The sequence below is a fragment of the Corythoichthys intestinalis genome, chromosome 20 (genome assembly GCF_030265065.1).
Source record: "Corythoichthys intestinalis isolate RoL2023-P3 chromosome 20, ASM3026506v1, whole genome shotgun sequence".
In the NCBI taxonomy this organism is placed as follows: domain Eukaryota; kingdom Metazoa; phylum Chordata; class Actinopteri; order Syngnathiformes; family Syngnathidae; genus Corythoichthys; species Corythoichthys intestinalis.
In genome coordinates this window covers 7,990,743-8,007,300 of record NC_080414.1, presented here as the reverse complement: position 1 = coordinate 8,007,300, position 16,558 = coordinate 7,990,743, and the positions used below count along the sequence as shown (strand labels likewise).

At 38.1% G+C, this 16,558-nt stretch overlaps 1 protein-coding gene across 5 annotated transcripts in view; it reads left to right on the top strand.

Annotated features, from left to right (window-relative positions):
• Window positions 1–16,558, top strand: part of sema5a (sema domain, seven thrombospondin repeats (type 1 and type 1-like), transmembrane domain (TM) and short cytoplasmic domain, (semaphorin) 5A) — a 327,060-nt gene that overhangs the window by 203,763 nt on the left and 106,739 nt on the right. For all 5 annotated transcript variants that reach the window (XR_009061597.1, XM_057823814.1, XM_057823813.1 and 2 more), the window contains 3 exons: window positions 3,519–3,732; window positions 9,049–9,334; window positions 14,629–14,764. Coding sequence is in view for 4 of the 5 variants with exons in the window: in XM_057823814.1 (XP_057679797.1) it covers window positions 3,519–3,732; window positions 9,049–9,334; window positions 14,629–14,764 (636 nt within the window). In the remaining variant the exon portion in view is untranslated. The remainder of the gene's footprint in view (window positions 1–3,518; window positions 3,733–9,048; window positions 9,335–14,628; window positions 14,765–16,558) is intronic.

The window sequence follows — 16,558 nt, the reverse complement described above, 5'->3', positions numbered from 1 at the left end:
TTGCTTCAAGAGTTACTTAAATGAAGTTCCCCTAAGCTAATGCCTTTTATTTTGTTTACATGGAAACTATTAAATAATCTTGAAGCCATGCCATCAGAAGTGTAGTAGTAGTAAAATTATGGTCAAGCTGGAAATTATTCTTATTTGTATTGATAGAAAAAGCTCATGAGTGATGGTTTTTAAGGGTGGGAGCCTCTGGGTACCCTCACAATACGATACGATTTGGGATGAAAGGCTCATGATAACAATTTCCACAATATGGCCATATAACAATTGTCGATACATGATTCGGGAAAGCATTCTATTTTACAATACAAGTAATAAGCCAGAAACCAAGCTGTGAATTGGATTTTATCTCTAGTAGACATTGGTGCTGCAACGATTAATCAGTTAACTCGAGTAATTGGATTAGAAAAAAGCTTCGAGGATTCGTTTCATTAGAGTGGCATTTTGATGGTTTGTTTTGAAAGTGTTTGCATTTAGTTTCTTGATTTGGTGGATACACTGCCCTCTAGTGGCGATAGTGAATATGACATCACTCATTTAAATGGCTGAATCCAGCTGCTTTCTGCTAAGAAGAAGAAGGTAAGTTTTTGTTCAGCTAATGTTGTTTTATGCATTTGTAATTTAGTTTACAGGTGTATTTAGCTGTTTTTTGTGGGAATATGTGTTTTACTTAAGTGCATTGTAAAAAAAAAAAAAAAATAAAGTTTATAACATTGAAGCTAGAGGCTCAGATCAGGTATTTAAGTTTTTTTTTTTTTTTTTTAATGAAAGTTATATTAAATTCTGCATAGTTTGAAGAAACACTCGGGAGTTTTACTTTTCGTGTTCGCATTTAATACTTTTTTGAAAGTGTTTACATCTTGTAAAATTGATTCTGCAACGTTCCTATACTGATTACGCGATTATTCAAACTAGCAAGTTGATAGCTCAATCGACTACTAAAATAATGGATAGCTGTAGCCCTAGTAGACGTCCAATTCATTTGAACTGGGAGGCTGGCAGCGAATGAACGAATGCCATCCCTCCCACTTCAAACAGATTGGACGTCTATGGCCGTCAATGGCACCCAATGAGTCGAAGTTGGGGGCATTTCAGGTTCCTTTGCCGTTGATTTTCAGTCACTTCATGTTGATTTCAAGGCATTTCTGGGTCACTTCCTGGTTATATTTGGGTAATTACAGGTCACTTCCTGTTGATTTTGGGTATCGAATCCAGGAATCAGGAATTGAGGAAATGAATAGGCAATGCCCCAAACTCAGCAGGAAGTGACATGTAAGGGCCGGAAAATCGGAAAGACTGGCTGAGAATGCTCTGGTATCGAATGAATGTTTATTTTGGCACCGCCCAGTCTAAATGGATTAGGCGTCTAGCGTCGTCAACGGCAGACATTGAATTGACAAGATTTAGATTTTGGTAGCAACTTTTTTTTATTTTTTAACATTGATGATATTGCAAGATAATAGAGTTTGGGTCGCTTGGGTTTTAATTAGGGCTGTCAAAATGATCGCGTTAACAGGCGGTAATTAATTTTTTAAATGAATCACGTTAAAATATTTGATGCAATTAACGCACATGCCCCGGTCAAACAGATTAAAATGACAGCAGTGTAATGTCCGCTTGTTTTTTGTTTGGCGCCCTCTACTGGCGCTTGGGTCCAAATGATTTTATGGGTTTGGGGAGTGAGCATGGTGTAATTACTGACATCAACAATGGCGAGCTACTAGTTTATTGTTTGAAAATTTTACAAATTTTAATAAAACGAAAACATTAGGAGGGGTTTTAATATAAAATTTCTATAACTTGTACTAACATTTATCTTTTAAGAACTACAAGTTTTTCTATCCATGGATCGCTTTAAGAGAATGCTAATAATGTTAATGCCATCTTGTTGATTTATTGTTGTAATAAACAAATACAGTACTTATGTACTGTATGTTGAATGTATATATCCGTCTTGTCTTATCTTTCCATTCCAACAATAATTTACAGAAAAATATAGCATATTTTATAAATGGCTCAAATTGCGATTAATAACAATTAATTAATTTTTAAGCTGTAATTAACTCGATTAAAAATTTTAAACATTTGACAGCCCTAGTTTTAATAGTGTTTTTGTCAAGTAAGAATATTGACGTTATTGCGAGAGTATCTAAATATTTAATATAATAATATATCTAAATGTGTCAAAGCGTAAAGTAAATTTGTTCAACATTAAGCTGCTATCAACAGCGGGGATACTACTTTTGACAAGGGATACCTATTTGTCAGAACATCGGCAAAATTTTTTTAATGTTGATTGCTATAGGGCTGCAGCGATCGATTATTTAGGTAATCGATTAATCTATCAACTGGTTCGAATAATCATATTAGAAACATTTAACACGTTGCAGAATAAATTTTAGGGGATGTAAAACAAAGGCTTGATAAGCTTGCTCATACAAAAGAGCATTAAAAGCGATACAAAATTAAAAGTGTTTTTTTCAAACTATGAAAAATTGCACTTTCATTTAGAAAATAAAAGTACCTGAGCTTAGTCTCTAACTGTATAAAAAATAAATACACGAAGATCTAAGTACAATAAAAGAGCAATTGGCTAACTTGCATAGAGAAACTTCCGCAAGCCTAAATGCTATAAACTGCTTTTTTTTTTTTTAATTTTATACAATGCTCTTGGCAAATCGTTCACATATTTCCCCCCCAAAAGACATTAAACTGCTAAATATATACCTATAAACTAAATTATGAATTGATAAAAAAAAAAAAAAAAAAAAAAAACATCAGCTTTAACAAAAACTTACCTTATGTTGGTCTTAACAGGGATTCAGCCATGTCAATTGAGTTATGTCATATTCACTGTTGTCACTAGAGGGCAGTGTATCCACCCATATCAATAAAACTAAAAGCAAACACTTTCAAAACAAACCATTACAACGCCACTAATTAAACGACTATTCAAAGCAGCAAAACTTGATTCAAAGCTTTTTTCTAATCAAATTACTTGAGTTAATCGATTAATCGTTGGAGCACTGGATTGTTGTTATACTTCATAACATCAATGAGAACAATGGCTGCTGCTTGATTTGTGTGTTTTTTGTGTTGTTAATTATTCCAAAGTTGCTCTGTTATTGTTTCATCCTTCTCAAGCTTTGTACTGATAGCTTTTGTGTACGCTATGTAAACCAAACATAATGTAATGATTATTTTTGTCTGCTCCATTTGCATACTGGCAAAAGAAAACAAAACATTACCCGCGCTTGCCGGTTTGTATTTTAATTTTGCCCTTTGATATGCTGTCCTATATTCTCCTGCCAGCTTTCCGCAATGATCCATAACTTCGAAATATGTAAGATATGCAACTCATTTACAAGACCATTTCCTCTCGTTTTGTTTCAGCTCTCAGGACACGTATTAATAAGACAAATAATTTCATTTCGGCAAGGTCTTTGTGCTGAGAGAACAATTCGTCCGCTATTTTATTCCCTATACTCAGCTTCGTCTTTTTCCGTCCTCAGCTGACCAATTTGACCGAGATCCACGATCAGATTAGCGGAATGGCTCGGTGTCCTTACAATCCCCTCCACAACTCCACTGCACTCATCACCTCCAGCGGCGAGCTCTACGCAGCCACGGCCATGGATTTCTCCGGGCGAGACCCAGCTATCTACCGCAGCCTGGGCGGCCTGCCACCACTTCGCACTGCCCAGTACAACTCCAAGTGGCTTAATGGTAAGCAGGTGTAGCTGATGGAATGAGACAATTGGAGAGATTATATCAGAGTAAAGTGCCTTTTGAGTGGCTTATATTTTATATGCGAGTGTTTATTTCCTGTAAAAATATTCAGATAAATTGAAAAATGATGGAGTGGGCTACTTTTTTTATTTTATGGTGATTGGGATCTGCACGGATGAAATCAATGTTTCAAGACCACATGGAAAACGTGTTTTTGGCAGCCATTTTAATTTTTGTGTTAGTCTTTAGGACGAAAATACAGTGGTACCTCGACATACAATGGGGCAAATAAGTATTTAGTCAACCACTAATTGTGCAAGTTCTCCAACTTGAAAATATTAGAGAGGCCTGTAATTGTCATCATGGGTAAACCTCAACCATGAGCGACAGAATGTGGATTAAAAAAAACAGTAAATCACATTGTTTGATTTTTAAAGAATTTATTTGCAAATCATGGTGGAAAATAAGTATTTGGTCAATACCAAAAGTTCATCTCAATACTTTGTTATGTACCCTTAATAACGGAGGCCAAACGTTTTCTGTAGCTCTTCGCAAGCTTTTCACACACTGTTGCTGGTATTTTGGCCCATTCCTCCATGCAGATCTCCTCTAGAGCAGTGATGTTTTGGGGCTGTCGTTGGGCAACACGGACTTTCAACTCCCTCCTCACCCCGTGGCGTCAAAATGATAACAAGAACGGTGAGCAAAAATCCCAGAACCATACAGGGGGACCTAGTGAATGACCTACAGAGAGCTGGGACCACAGTAACAAAGGCTACTATCAGTAACACAATGCGCCGCCAGGGACTTAAATCCTGCACTGCTAAACGTGTCCCCCTGCTGAAGAAAGTACACGTCCGGGCCCGTCTGCGGTTCGCTAGAGAGCATTTGGATGATCCAGAAGAGGACTGGGAGAATGTGTTATGGTCAGATGAACCCAAAATAGAACTATTTGGTAGAAACACAAGTTCTCTTGTTTGGAGGAAAAAGAATACTAAATTGCACCATACCCACTGCGAAGCATGGGGGTGGAAACCTCATGCTTTGGGGCTGTTTTTCTGCAGAGGGACCAGGACGACTGATCTGCGTAAAGGAAAGAATGAATGGGGCCATGTATCGAGATATTTTGAGTGAAAATCTCCTTCCATCAGCAAGGGCATGACAATGATCCCAAACACAAAGCCAGGGCAACAAAGGAGTGGCTTCGTAAGAAGCATTTCAAGGTCCTGGAGTGGCCTAGCCAGTCTCCAGATCTCAACCCCATAGAAAATCTGCGGAGGGAGTTGAAAGTCTGTGTTGCCCAACGACAGCCCCAAAACATCACTGCTCTAGAGGAGATCTGCATGGAGGAATGGACCAAAATACCAGCAACAGTGTGTGAAAAGCTTTTGAAGAGTTACAGAAAACGTTTGGCCTCCGTTATTGCCAACAAAGCGTACTTAACAGTATTGAGATGAACTTTTGGTATTGACCAAATACTTATTTTCCACCATGATTTGCAAATAAATTCTTTAAAAATCAAACAATGTGATTTTCTGGGTTTTTCTCCCACATTCTCTCTCTCATGGTTGAGGTTTACCCATGTTGACAATTACAGGCCTCTCTAATATTTTCAAGTGGGAGAACTTGCACAATTAGTGGTTGACTAAATACTTATTTGCCCCACTGTAAACTACCGTTCAAAAGTTTGGGGTCACACAGACAATTTTGTTTTCCTTCTAAAGTCACATTTTTATTTTTAAAATGAGTTTCAAAATGAGTAGAAAATATAGTCAAGACATTGACGAGGTTGGGAATAAGGATTTTTATTTTAAATAATAATTTTCTCCTTCAAACTTTGCTTTTATCAAAGAAAGCTTGTTTTGCAACATGGCGTATCTAACCAAGATAAGAAAACAAAACTTACCAAGCAGCACCTGACACTTGTGTTTCACAAAAGGACCCTGGAGTGAGTGGAGTGAGTGAAGTGAGAGAATGAGATAATATTGTAATATTGTATAATACCTTCTAATTGCACCAATTTGACCAAGTGGGCCAAATTCCTTGGCTCTATAAGCTGCCTCAGTCCTTGAAGAAATTGACTTCCTTTTAATGGCGAACAAAGGGTCGTCAAGGCAACAGACAGACATGTGGATATGGGCCTTAAAATGGAGTACTACAATAGGTCTTGTAACTACAATGACTAACCTGAAATGAACTGGACATGAATAAGTTAAATGAGGGACTTTTTGTTGCCACTAGTTGGCGCTGCTGAGTTGATGCAAATGACCCCTACAGGACCCTTCGGTGTAAAACTTTCAAGCACTGGAAGTTTGGTGCTGTTTTATATCAACCAAGTTATGACTGTTCAAAATTTGTGGTGAGACAAAATGGCGACCGTCATTTTCACTTTCATGTTTGGACCCCTCTGCTTCAACGAAACCTTAATATTTTTAATCAGGCACCTGAACACATGTCCTAAGGCTCCCCTGATGCTGGTTTGAGGTCATTTTTTTTCCTTTGGTGGAGGAGCCTGTCTAGTAAAAAAACAAAAACGGGGGGGTGGGGGGGGGGGTGCGTTTCCTGTTCTCAGCAGGGGTGATATTTCAATGCAGTCGTGTTCGGGCTGGGATACCTTGCATACATGCCAGATATGAAAATGATTGAACCATAGATCAGGGAGTTATTTAGTGGTGCAACGATCAATCGATTAACTCGAGTATTCGATTAGAAAAAAAATATTCAAATTAAATTTTGCTGCTTCAAGTATTTGTTTAATTAAAGTGGTGTTGTAATGGTTTATTTTGAAAGTGTTTGCATTTAGTTTGATTGATTAGAGTGGATACACTGGCCTCTTGTCTGCGTCTTTTCACATGGCTGAATCCAACTGCTCCCTGTTAAGACCAGCGTAAGTTTTTGTTTGAGCTAAAATTTTTTAATGCATTCATAATTTAGTTTATAGGTGTATTTAGCCGTTTTTATGTGGGAATATGTGTTTGAACCATTTGATAAGAGGATTGTAAATTTTAAAAAAATAAATAAATAAACTTTAGCATTTTATACCAGGGTTGTTCCGATCATGTTTTATTGCTCCCGATCCGATCGTTTTAGTTTGAGTATCTGCCTATCCTGATATTTCCTGATTCGATTGCTTTTTTTTGCTCCCGATTCAATTCCAATCATTCGCGATAATTTTTCCCGATCATATACATTTTGGCAATGCATTCAGAAAAAAATGAATAAAACTCGGACGAATATATACATTCAACATACAGTACATAAGTACTGTATTTGTTTATTATGACAATAAATCCTCAAGATGGCATTTACATTAACATTCTTTCTGTGAGAGGGATCCACCGATAGAAAGACTTGTGACTTTGTATATTGTGACTAAATATTGCCATCTAGTGTATTTGTTGAGCTTTCAGTAAATGATACTGTAGCCATGCCCAAATGCATGATGGGAAGTGGAACCATGACTGCGTAGTGCTACCAATTGATATATCTTCTCTGCGTTGGGAAATAACATAAGGTGTTAAGAAAAAGATCAATTGCTACCTTGCTTCCCCACATTGCTTCCCATGATATTTCTAATCGTAGGGAGAGGGATTGTAAGGCTTTAGCAAATTGAAAAAAGGCTCCAAAGGCTGCCAAAATTCACTACTCATTTTACGCTGCCTTTTATCTGTCTATATAGGTAATATGGCGCCATTACAGATTGAGCACGACAATACGTGAGTGGGTCGTGCAGCGCATTCATTAATTGCGTTAAATATTTTAACGTGATACATTTTTTTAAAAAAGGAATTACTGACGTTATCGGGATAAATTTGATAACTCTACCTTAAGCCTAAAGACTCTGGATGAGTGTAACATATTATGTCTGTAACGTTAAATACAATTAGAAAACAATTTAAAAATGTATATACTGTATATTAAAAAAAGGCATGGCCGATACTTTTTTGCCGATTCCGATACTTTGAAAATGACGTGATCGGACTCGGGACATCTCTATTTTATAGCATTTAAGGTAGCTGACTTTTTCTATGTAAGTTAGTAAGTTAGCCGATTGTTCTTTTGTTGTACATAGATACTCATTAAAAAAAAAAAAAAAAAAACGTTTGAGGCTCAGCTCAGGTATTTTAATTTTCATGTTCTTTATCCGATTACTCGATTATTCGAACTAACTAGTCTATCGATTAATCGACTTCTAAAATATTCGATAGCTGCAGCTCTAGAGTTTTTATTCATCTCCTAAATTTGGCGTTTTGCCAAAAAAAGGGGCAAACTTTGGCAACCCGCCCAGGTCAGGCTAATGAATAAAAACTCACCATTATATACAACTTATGTCTCATGAACAGTTTCGCCAGTTTTGAGGAGGAATTCTCCCAAGGGATAAAGTTTATTGAATTGAATTGAACTCCCTAGGTGCCAATGTGTCTGATATGCTACCTGTAACTCGATATAAATTTCACATTCAATCTAAAATACCCAGTTTCCTGTTGGGTTTGGAATATGGGTGCAAGAGACTTTTGCACAAGATATCGACTCCACAAATTTCATCGCTTAATGTTGAAAAAACCTAATCAAACATGTTAAGGCCTGCTAATTGGCCAATTTCATTTGCCATGAAAAAATAATATCATTTGCATTACAATCGGGCTCTCACACCACTTAGTGCTCAGGTCCTTAAAAAAAAAAAAAAAAAAAAAAAAAAAAGGCATCTCAGTGCTTATTTAAGTTTCGGTTTATTTAGCCGGCAAGGTTTTTTATTTTTTTGTTTTTAATTTTGGGTGGGAGGCATTTGACATCCCAGCTAAATTGGAAAAAATAAATCACAAGTCACCATGTGCTACTATGTGACAACCCCTGGGAAAATAGTTTCTTAATAACTAATTTTATGGTGAGTAGATTTTTTTTTCCCTGACTGCTCCGCCCTCTCAAGGTGCTGAGGATAAGAAGGTTGAAGTGAGGAGGGAGGTGCTGCAACACTCCCATTTAAAGATGAATTAAATCACTGCCAAGCAGAATAAAGTGTGCGGTTAGGATCTAATAATGTCATACATAAAAGATGAACGTGGTTGCCGGGGCGGTGTCGCTGGGGTCACGTCTTGCTGGCAGGGTGAGAACTATTACGATTCACCTCTTCTGGCCATTTCTCATCTCAACCTTTAAGAATGAAAAACGACTTTTCCTATTGGAATGCAAAGCCATTAATAACATGGCCTGTAGTTATTAATCCTGATCACCTGCTGTTTTGGTGTGTTGTACAGTCATGCTCACTGTGAGTGAATCCATCACAACAGTTTTCTTTGTCTTCTCCTGCAACAGAACCAAATTTTGTGTCATCCTACGATATCGGAAACTTCACTTATTTCTTCTTTCGGGAGTACGCGGTGGAGCACGACTGCGGTCGCACGGTCTTCTCCCGGGCTGGGCGCGTGTGTAAGAACGATATCGGCGGACGCTTTCTCCTGGAGGATACTTGGACGACCTTCATGAAGGCCCGGCTCAACTGTTCCCGGCCAGGAGAAATTCCCTTTAACTACAACGAGCTGCAGGGCACCTTCTACTTGCCTGAGCTGGAGCTGCTCTATGGGATCTTTACTACCAATGTGTGAGTATTGCCTAAATGGAGTATCTAGATCAAATACCTATTACCGTATTGGCCCGAATATAAGACGATCCTGATTATAAAACGACCCCCTTTTTCAAGACTCAAGTTTGAACAAAGACTTTTTGAACACCAAATTAATTATTCAGAAAATAATTACAGTACAACTGAAACAAATGATTATAACAATATATTTGAGAGAAAAAGCATGTTATTTTGCCTCATTCAAATCTTAATATCTGAACTTTTAAATATGTCAACTAAAGTGCAATCAAATTCGTAAATGAATGGCTTCTGTTTTTTTAAATGTACGGTGGGGTAAATAAGTATTTAGTCAACGACTAATTGTGCAAGTTCTCCCACTTGAAGATATTAGTGAGACCTGTAATTGTCAACATGGGTAAATCTCAACCATGAGCGACAGAATGTGGAAAAAAAAAAAAGAAAATCACATTGTTTGATTTTTAAAGACTTTATTTGCAAATCATGGTGGAAAATAAGAATTCGGTCAATACCAAAAGTTCATCTCAATACTTTGTTATGTACCCTTTGTTGGCAATAACGGAGGCCAAACGTTTTCTGTAACTCTTCACAAGCTTTTCACACACTGTTGCTGGTATTTTAGCCCATTCCTCCATGCAGATCTCCTCTAGAGCAGTGATGTTTTGGACTGTCATTGGATAACACGGACTTTCAACTCCCTCCGCAGATTTTCTATGGGGTTGAGATCTGGAGACTGGCTAGGCCACTCCAGGACCTTGAAACCACTCCTTTGTTGCCCTGGCTTTGTGTTTGGGATCATTGTCATGCCCTTGCTGATGGAAGGAGATTTTCACTCAAAATCTCTCGATACATGACCCCATTCATTCTTTCCTTTACACAGATCAGTCGTCCTGGTCCCTTTGCAGAAAAAACAGCCCCAAAGCATGTTTCCACCCCCATGCTTCACAGTGGGTATGGTGCAATTCAGTATTCTTTTTCCTCCAAACAAGAGAACCTGTGTTTCTACCAAAAAGTTCTGTTTTGGTTTCATCTGACCATAACACATTCTCCCAGTCCTCGTCTGCATCATCCAAATGCTTTCTAGCGAACCGCAGACGGGCCTGGACATGTACTTCTTCAGCAGGGGTACACGCCTGGCAGTGCAGGATTTGAATCCCTGGCGGTGCCATGTGTTACTGATAGTAGCCTTTGTTACTGTGGTCCCAGCTCTCTGTAGGTCATTCACTAGGTCCCCCAGTGTGGTTCTGGGATTTTTGCTCACCGTTCTTGTTATCATTTTGACTCCACGGAGTGAGATCTTGCATGGAGCCCCAGATCGAGGGAGATTATCAGTGGTCTTGTATGTCTTTTATTTTCTAATAATTGCTCCCACCGTTGATTTCTTTACACCAAGTGTTTTACCTATTGCAGATTCAGTCTTCCCTGCCTGGTGCAGGTCTACAATTTTGTCTCTGGTGTCCTTCGACAGCTGTTTGGTCTTGGCCATAGGGGAGTTTGGAGTGTGACTGACTGAGCTTGTGGACAGGTGTCTTTTATACCGATAATGAGTTAAAACAGGTGCCATTAATACAAGTAACGAGTGGAGCCTCGTTAGACCTCGTTAGAAGAAGACCGCTGACAGCCAGAAATCTTGCTTGTTTGTAGATGACCAAATACTTATTTTCCACTATGATTTGCAAATAAATTCTTTCAAAATCAAACAATATGATTTTCTGTTTTCACATTCTGTCTCTCATGGTTGAGGTTTACTGTTGAGTTAATTATCAAGGGTTGATTGAATATTTGCTTGATTGATTGAATATTTGTTTGTGCTCATACATACCTAATACATACATAATACATATTGCCGTATTTTTTCTTATTGATATGACCAATAAATGATTATTGCTTGCTATACTAGGTTGAAGTATAATGTTTAAGTTTTACAAATAGTAAAGAGGGTCGGGATTACAACTGCCTTGCTTCATGGCCGCATCATTGCGTAACTAGACCTTCCGGGACATCTTCAGCACCTGGCGTCTAGACTTTCGTCTAGACCTTCGAGGACAATTTTCCATGGCCGCAGCGTTGCATAACTGAAGTGTCTGGGTCATTCTGACCAATTTACCTGTGCCCTTGCTTACACACGTGTATTTAGTTAGTTCCACCTACATGCTCACACATAGCCAACCAAAATCACATGTGTGTATCCAGCTTGCTTTCCCCCTCCCTTCAGGGCGGCACCCTTCTGTGTTAGGACAAACTCCTAATAAAAAGAGCAAGGAGGTTTTTTTCCTTAGATCAATTTTGGTGACTATACAGCGTAATCTAGCATTTCTGTGTCTCGTCCCTCTTTGCTCTCCTTGGCCAAGAAAACTGAGTGTCTTCTCTCCTTATTTTTGGGTAATTTTACAAATGTCTACCTAAGGGTCTATTTTTGAACTTGACATTTATCCATGTTGACAATTACAGGCCTCTCTAATCTTTTCAAGTAAGAGAACTTGCACAATTGGTGTTTGACAAAATACTTATTTGCCCCACTGTATATCTGCGCTAACAGGCTGTTTCGGCGGACAAATACACACAAATCCCGGCCAACGAAACTTTGATAAATGCGCTTTTTTAAAGTTTTGCAAACTCTGGGACACTTGAAAAATGACTACCTCTTCTAGCTAAGCTAAATGGTACCTCGCTGTGTGTTCATGGGGAAATGTAGTTCACGTACAACAACAAAAAACTGCACCTTCTCACCAAAACTAGTAAAACTCTTTACACGGCTATTATAATGCCTTCTACTCCTTGAAATAGGGAAAGTCACTATTTTCTTGTGCAACAATGAAAAATAAATGCATTGGTGCTTGGGACTATAGTAGTGCTGCAACGATTAATCGATTAACTCGAGTGTTCGTTTAGAAAAAAAATATTCGAATTAACTTTTGCTGCCTCGAGTATTCGTTTAATTAAAGTTTTATTGATTTGGGTGGATATGCTGCCCTCTAGTTTGCCTCATTTCACAAGGCTGAATCCAGCTGATCCCTGTTAAGACCAACATAAGCTAAGTTTTTGTAAATGTTAATGTAATGTTTTTTTTAAATGCATTCGTAATTTAGTTTAAAGGTATATTTAGCCATTTTTTTGTGGGAATATCTGTTTGAACTATTTGTTAAGAGCCTTGTAAAAAAAAAAAAAATAAACGTTGGCATTTTATAGCATTTAACCCTTTAACACCTAAGCCTATTTTGGCCAAATTTGCATGCCTTTGATGTTGCCTTTATATTTCAAAGAAAAATCTGTTCACAAAGGCCAAGTTGGGTCCCTTTTTTCAGGATACCTTGAACTTCATGTCCAAACTGTTGTTTTCTTCACTGACTGACTTTAATCCACATTTTGGACCCAAAAAGACAAAAAAGTCTCAAAATCTTTTTTCAAAATTTGTAATGTTGAAGTCCCACTGACAACCAAACATGCTCGACCAATCATTTTGAAGCTTGATAATATTTATTTAACTTGCTAGGATAAACATTCAATAGAAAAAAATAAGATTGAATTGTTTTATGTTTGACAATTCAACACAAACAGCAGTTATGGTCATAGGCGTTTTTGGCCTTCACACATACTATGGTCAAAACATGTTATATACAGTGCAAAATAGTGAGAATTTTTTTTTTATATATATTATCCAAAACAAAAAGGGTTTGGAGGATATCTCTTTGTGAAGTTAGGTATTGTACCCATCACCTTATCAAAGGTATATATGTACATGCAATCAAGCTTCTCGAACACATATCTATATAAAAATTGAAAAGATTCATCGTGAAGAAAAAATAACAAACATTGAAAAAAAAGTATTTTCAAAAATATTGACAAGTAGTTTAGCTCAATTCAATTTTTTTAGGCATGCGACCCAATAAAGTTTTTTTTCTTTTTCTTTTTTGCGCACTCAATAAAGTTTGTTTTTGAACATGTCACTAAGCTGCGTCACATACAATGTCACACAGCCTACTCATCCGCCACGACCGCCGTGCGGTTTGCGCACTGCTGTCACTTCAACTCGCCGAGACGGCGACTGATCCGAGGAAAACAATGACAAATACAGCTCATCCTATTCGCTAAATTTAGTTTTCGCTCGCTAAATCCAACCGGCTGTTGCTTGCTACGTGTGTCTCCTTTCCCTTAGTTGGCGCCTCGCTCTTCAATTTATTAAAAATGTTCACATTAGGTTCGTCCTTCTTGACATCACAACGGCTCTTGGGATGTGGAGTCTTTTCTGCTGCTTTCCGTTTTGAAAAAAGGACAAGAAATGATGGAAATATGGAGATAAACACATGGTCCATGCAGCGTTTTAATGCATATTTATGAGTGCAATAAAACTAAAACTCAAATGACATTATCTCCCGTTTTACTTGGTCGATTGACTTCAAATAAAAACTGGTGTGGACATCAACTTCCGTACTTTCAAACGAGAGCAACCAGGGGCACGTGGGTGACGTAATTACAGCGTTACGAGGCTTCAAAGGTGATATGCGTAAACGTGTCGCATCCGACACGTTCGATGTTAAAGGGTTAAACTAGCGGACTTTTGCCATGTAAATTAGTTAATTGTTCTTTTGTTGTACATATATCCTCCTTTATTTTTTCATTCCGTTTGAGGTTCAGGTCGGGTATTTTAATTTTTTAGATTCCTTATCCGATTACTCGATTATTCGAACTAACTAGTTCATCAATTAATCGACTACTAAAATAATCGATAGCTGCAGGCCTAGACTATAGTAAATACAGTCATGTGAAAAAATTAGGACACCCCTTTAAATATTCAGTCCTTTATTTTATTTCTTTATTACCCTTATTACTGAGGGAAAAAAAGAAATTTTAAGAGGTATTTGGGGGGGGGGTTCAGGTACTAACTTTAATAAACAGCCACGTCAGATCCTAATTGAAGTCTGAGTGTAGAATGAAAACGGTGCTCTTAATCTTTTCTTCCACTGTAGCGGAACGACATTTGGACATGTTGAAAGTGACAGCTCGAAAAGTCGAAGCTGTAATTCACAACAGAGATGCGTGCAGTTAATCAGACAAGCCAAACAGTTTAATTGTGTCCTCTTCTTGAATTTACGAGGCCATATTGGCCATCACTAACAACAGGATTTACTTCCCGGATATGTTTTTAATGTGTGTTACTGGCACACTGAGATGCTAAATACAGAGTTAAAAATAAATAAGAGAACAGTTTGTAGCTTTGTGTGAGCTAATGCTTGTTTTTCTCTTTCATCCATCATCCCCGCTGTCCTCCCTTCCTTTTCTTCCCACACTTTCAGAAATAGCATTGCTGCATCTGCTGTGTGTGCCTTCAATCTTAGTGCCATATCACAGGTATTCAACGGACCCTTCAAGTACCAGGAGAACTCACGTTCAGCATGGCTACCCTTTCCTAACCCCAATCCTGACTTTCAGGTAAATGCCGTGTTTAAGTGCAAACAAACAAAATACCTCCATGCCAGGGGTGCCAAACATCTTTGTCACAGGCAGTGATGTTAATCTTACTTTAAAAAACTCATTAATTACAGTTACAAATTACTTCTCCCAAAAAGTAATTGAATTACTAACTCAGTTACCTCAATGTAAAAGTAATTAGTTACTTGGCAAAGTAACTGGCGTAACTTTTAGAACTTGCACAATTAGTGGTTGACTAAATACTTATTTGCCCCACTGTATATACATTTGAAATCTACCGTCGTATCACGTGGGCTTAGTTTGTAGCAACGTGGGTGTAGTTAGGCTGTCGTTTGCAGTCAGGTATTATTGGAGCCACCTAGCATCGCGTTTACAACTCCCTTCCCTCCTCCCCACTCCCTCTATGCCTTCTCCGTGTATCTCAAAATTCAACCAAATTGCAGTACCACACTAACGCACAACTCTGTACCGGCAACGGCCATGCAAAGATGAGAAAAGTAATTAATTAGATTATTCACGACTGAAAAAAATAATGGCATTAATAACGCCGTTATACTCTAACGCCGTTATTAGCAACACTCATTGCAGGCTGAGAGACATTTTGTTCACCAGCAAGGGCTGCCACAATTTATCGCCGATTATGATCGATGAGCAAATGAATTGGAAACAATTGGCGATTAATTGTTAAGAGACATTGTTGACCTCAAAATTGGACAAATTCTCTTTTTTAGTCTATTAAAGCAAATATTTTCTTAGTTTTGTTTCATTATTTATACATATCTATCATATACAGCGATCCCTCATTTTTCGTGGTTAATGGGGACCAGAACCCACCACGATAAGCGAAAAACTGCAAAGTTTTGGGTGTTTAATGTATTTATTCAGATTTAGCATTGGAAAAATGCATATAAGACATGTTTTTTCCCTTTTTTTCCCCAAAGTATAATTTAAAAAATGTATATGTCAAGGGTGTAACGGTACATGTATTTGTATTGAACCGTTTCGGTATGTGGTCCTCGGTTCGGTAAGGGGGCGTACCGAACGAGTTTCGGACGTAATGTAAAGTGCTGTCAAATTTAGCACGTTAACGGGCGGTAATTAATTTTTTGAATTACTCACGTTAAAATATTTGACTAATTTAACGCAAGCGCGGAATGCCCGCTCATGCTTCCCATAATCCCACTGTTACGTCCCACGGACGGCTGCTAAGGGTGTAACATCAAACGAGCCACGCACACAAGTTGCAAGTGGACACAAATTTATTCACACAAGTCGAACTCGCAATGAACAAAATATACAAAATGTGGAAGAAGCTGGCTTCAGCGTAAGCCCAGGCCAAAACAACAAACAAAATGAAACTACACTTGAACCCCACCCGCTAAGTAAACCTTGATCGTAAAAAAGAAAAAAACAATACAGCCACTACCCTGGCTTCTACACTAAACAAAACGGGTTGAACGAAAACGGCAGTTTACCTCTACTGCTGCGGTGCTCTTATTTACAGTGGTGAACAAAAACGATCCAACAATGAATGAACACAAAATACCTCACCGAAAAAGCGGGAGTGTAACAAAATAGCGATCAAATGCACAGGTGAATGAATTGCGAGCAAACAGCTGGCGAGGAGGTACGCGGCACGTATGCTGTCAAATGCGAAGTTGCGAACTCTGAAAATTGACTGTAAAACGACGAGCGGTCAGATGACTTTTGTTAACGCTGCCTTTATTTGGTTAACAAGACTCAGGCACAATACAACACACACACGGGTATGCAAGCTCAAACAACGGCCTAAAA